Consider the following 1,118-nt stretch of genomic DNA (forward strand, 5'->3'; position numbering starts at 1 on the left):
TCTCTCATTTCACCGCTTTTCTCATCTTCATCTGATCATTTTATTGATCATTCTTCTGTTTTGTTCGGGATTTGATTGTTATTTGAAAATTTTCGCTCGTTTCATTTAATCTCTTTTGAGATTTCATCTTTTTTCTTCCTATTTTCATCATTTCAGAAGTTTTATCTATTCAAACTTCATCAAAGGTTCTCAACATGACATATACTTATTTCTGAACATTTTTAGATCCTTTTCTCATTCATTCTCACTCAAAATCTTGTCATTTTCCTTGTGCTCAACTTATACGCCATAAAATTTGTCACTTACATGGCGCATAAGTTTCTTTCGTTCCTTCTTTCGTGCGTTTATTTCATTTTGCTGCATTTTCCAAATGGCAGTCTCGAATAGTTCTATTGTTCAAAATATAACCATTTATTTCTCCAACCCTCTTTACCTTCACCCTTCAGATCAACCTGGTATGATTCTCGTTTCTAAATTTTTAATTGTACTGGTTTCGGAGCTTGGAAAAGAGCAATGGCGATTGCTCTCTCAGCTAAGAACAAGCTCGGTTTCATCAACAACACTTTAACCATGCCGGAGAACGAGCAACAGCTGGCGATTTGGCAGCGTTGTAATGACATGGTAATCTCATGGATTCTCAAAACTCTCACTGGTGACATCAGTAGTAGTGTTTTGTATGCTGAAAATGCTCAGATTCTTTGGAATGAGCTTAATTCCCGCTATGGACAGGCAAATGGTGCTAAATTCTGTCAGCTGCAAAAGAACCTTTGCCAAATGACTCAAGGAAGCAGTGATATTGCTACTTATTTGGCCAAAATGAAGTCAAACTGGGATGAGCTGAACGCGATTAATACCATTCCCTCATGCACTTGTGGAGCTGCTTATTTTTGCTAAGAGAGATGAGGATCAAAGGTTGATACAATTCCTTATTGGCCTTAATCCTAGTTATGAGACGATCAGAAGTAACATTCTGATGATGCAGCCTATTCCTTCTATCAACCGTGCATATGGTATTCTAATTCAAGATTAGAAGCAAAAGGAACTTCACACCACCCCTAAATTCACTACATCTTCTACATCTATGAATGCAAGCAATGTAGGTCCTACCAGTGGAGGAA

General features: G+C 37.5%; 1 protein-coding gene across 1 annotated transcript; it reads left to right on the forward strand.

Moving 5' to 3' along the window:
* The first annotated feature begins 513 nt into the window (after window positions 1–513).
* LOC143613465 (uncharacterized) lies at window positions 514–894 on the forward strand. Its single transcript, XM_077087158.1, has one exon. The coding sequence runs from the start codon at window positions 514–516 to the stop codon at window positions 892–894; it is 381 nt and encodes a 126-aa protein (XP_076943273.1).
* Window positions 895–1,118: the final 224 nt, after the last annotated feature.

Source organism: Bidens hawaiensis, unplaced genomic scaffold (assembly GCF_021521415.1).
Source record: "Bidens hawaiensis isolate Kalapana, Puna unplaced genomic scaffold, B.hawaiensis_p1.1 tig00037545_1, whole genome shotgun sequence".
Classification (NCBI taxonomy): domain Eukaryota; kingdom Viridiplantae; phylum Streptophyta; class Magnoliopsida; order Asterales; family Asteraceae; genus Bidens; species Bidens hawaiensis.

Coding starts and splice junctions, on each gene's coding strand:
- LOC143613465 (XM_077087158.1), top strand. CDS start 514: ATGGCGATTGCTCTCTCAGCTAAGAACAAGCTCGGTTTCATCAACAAC.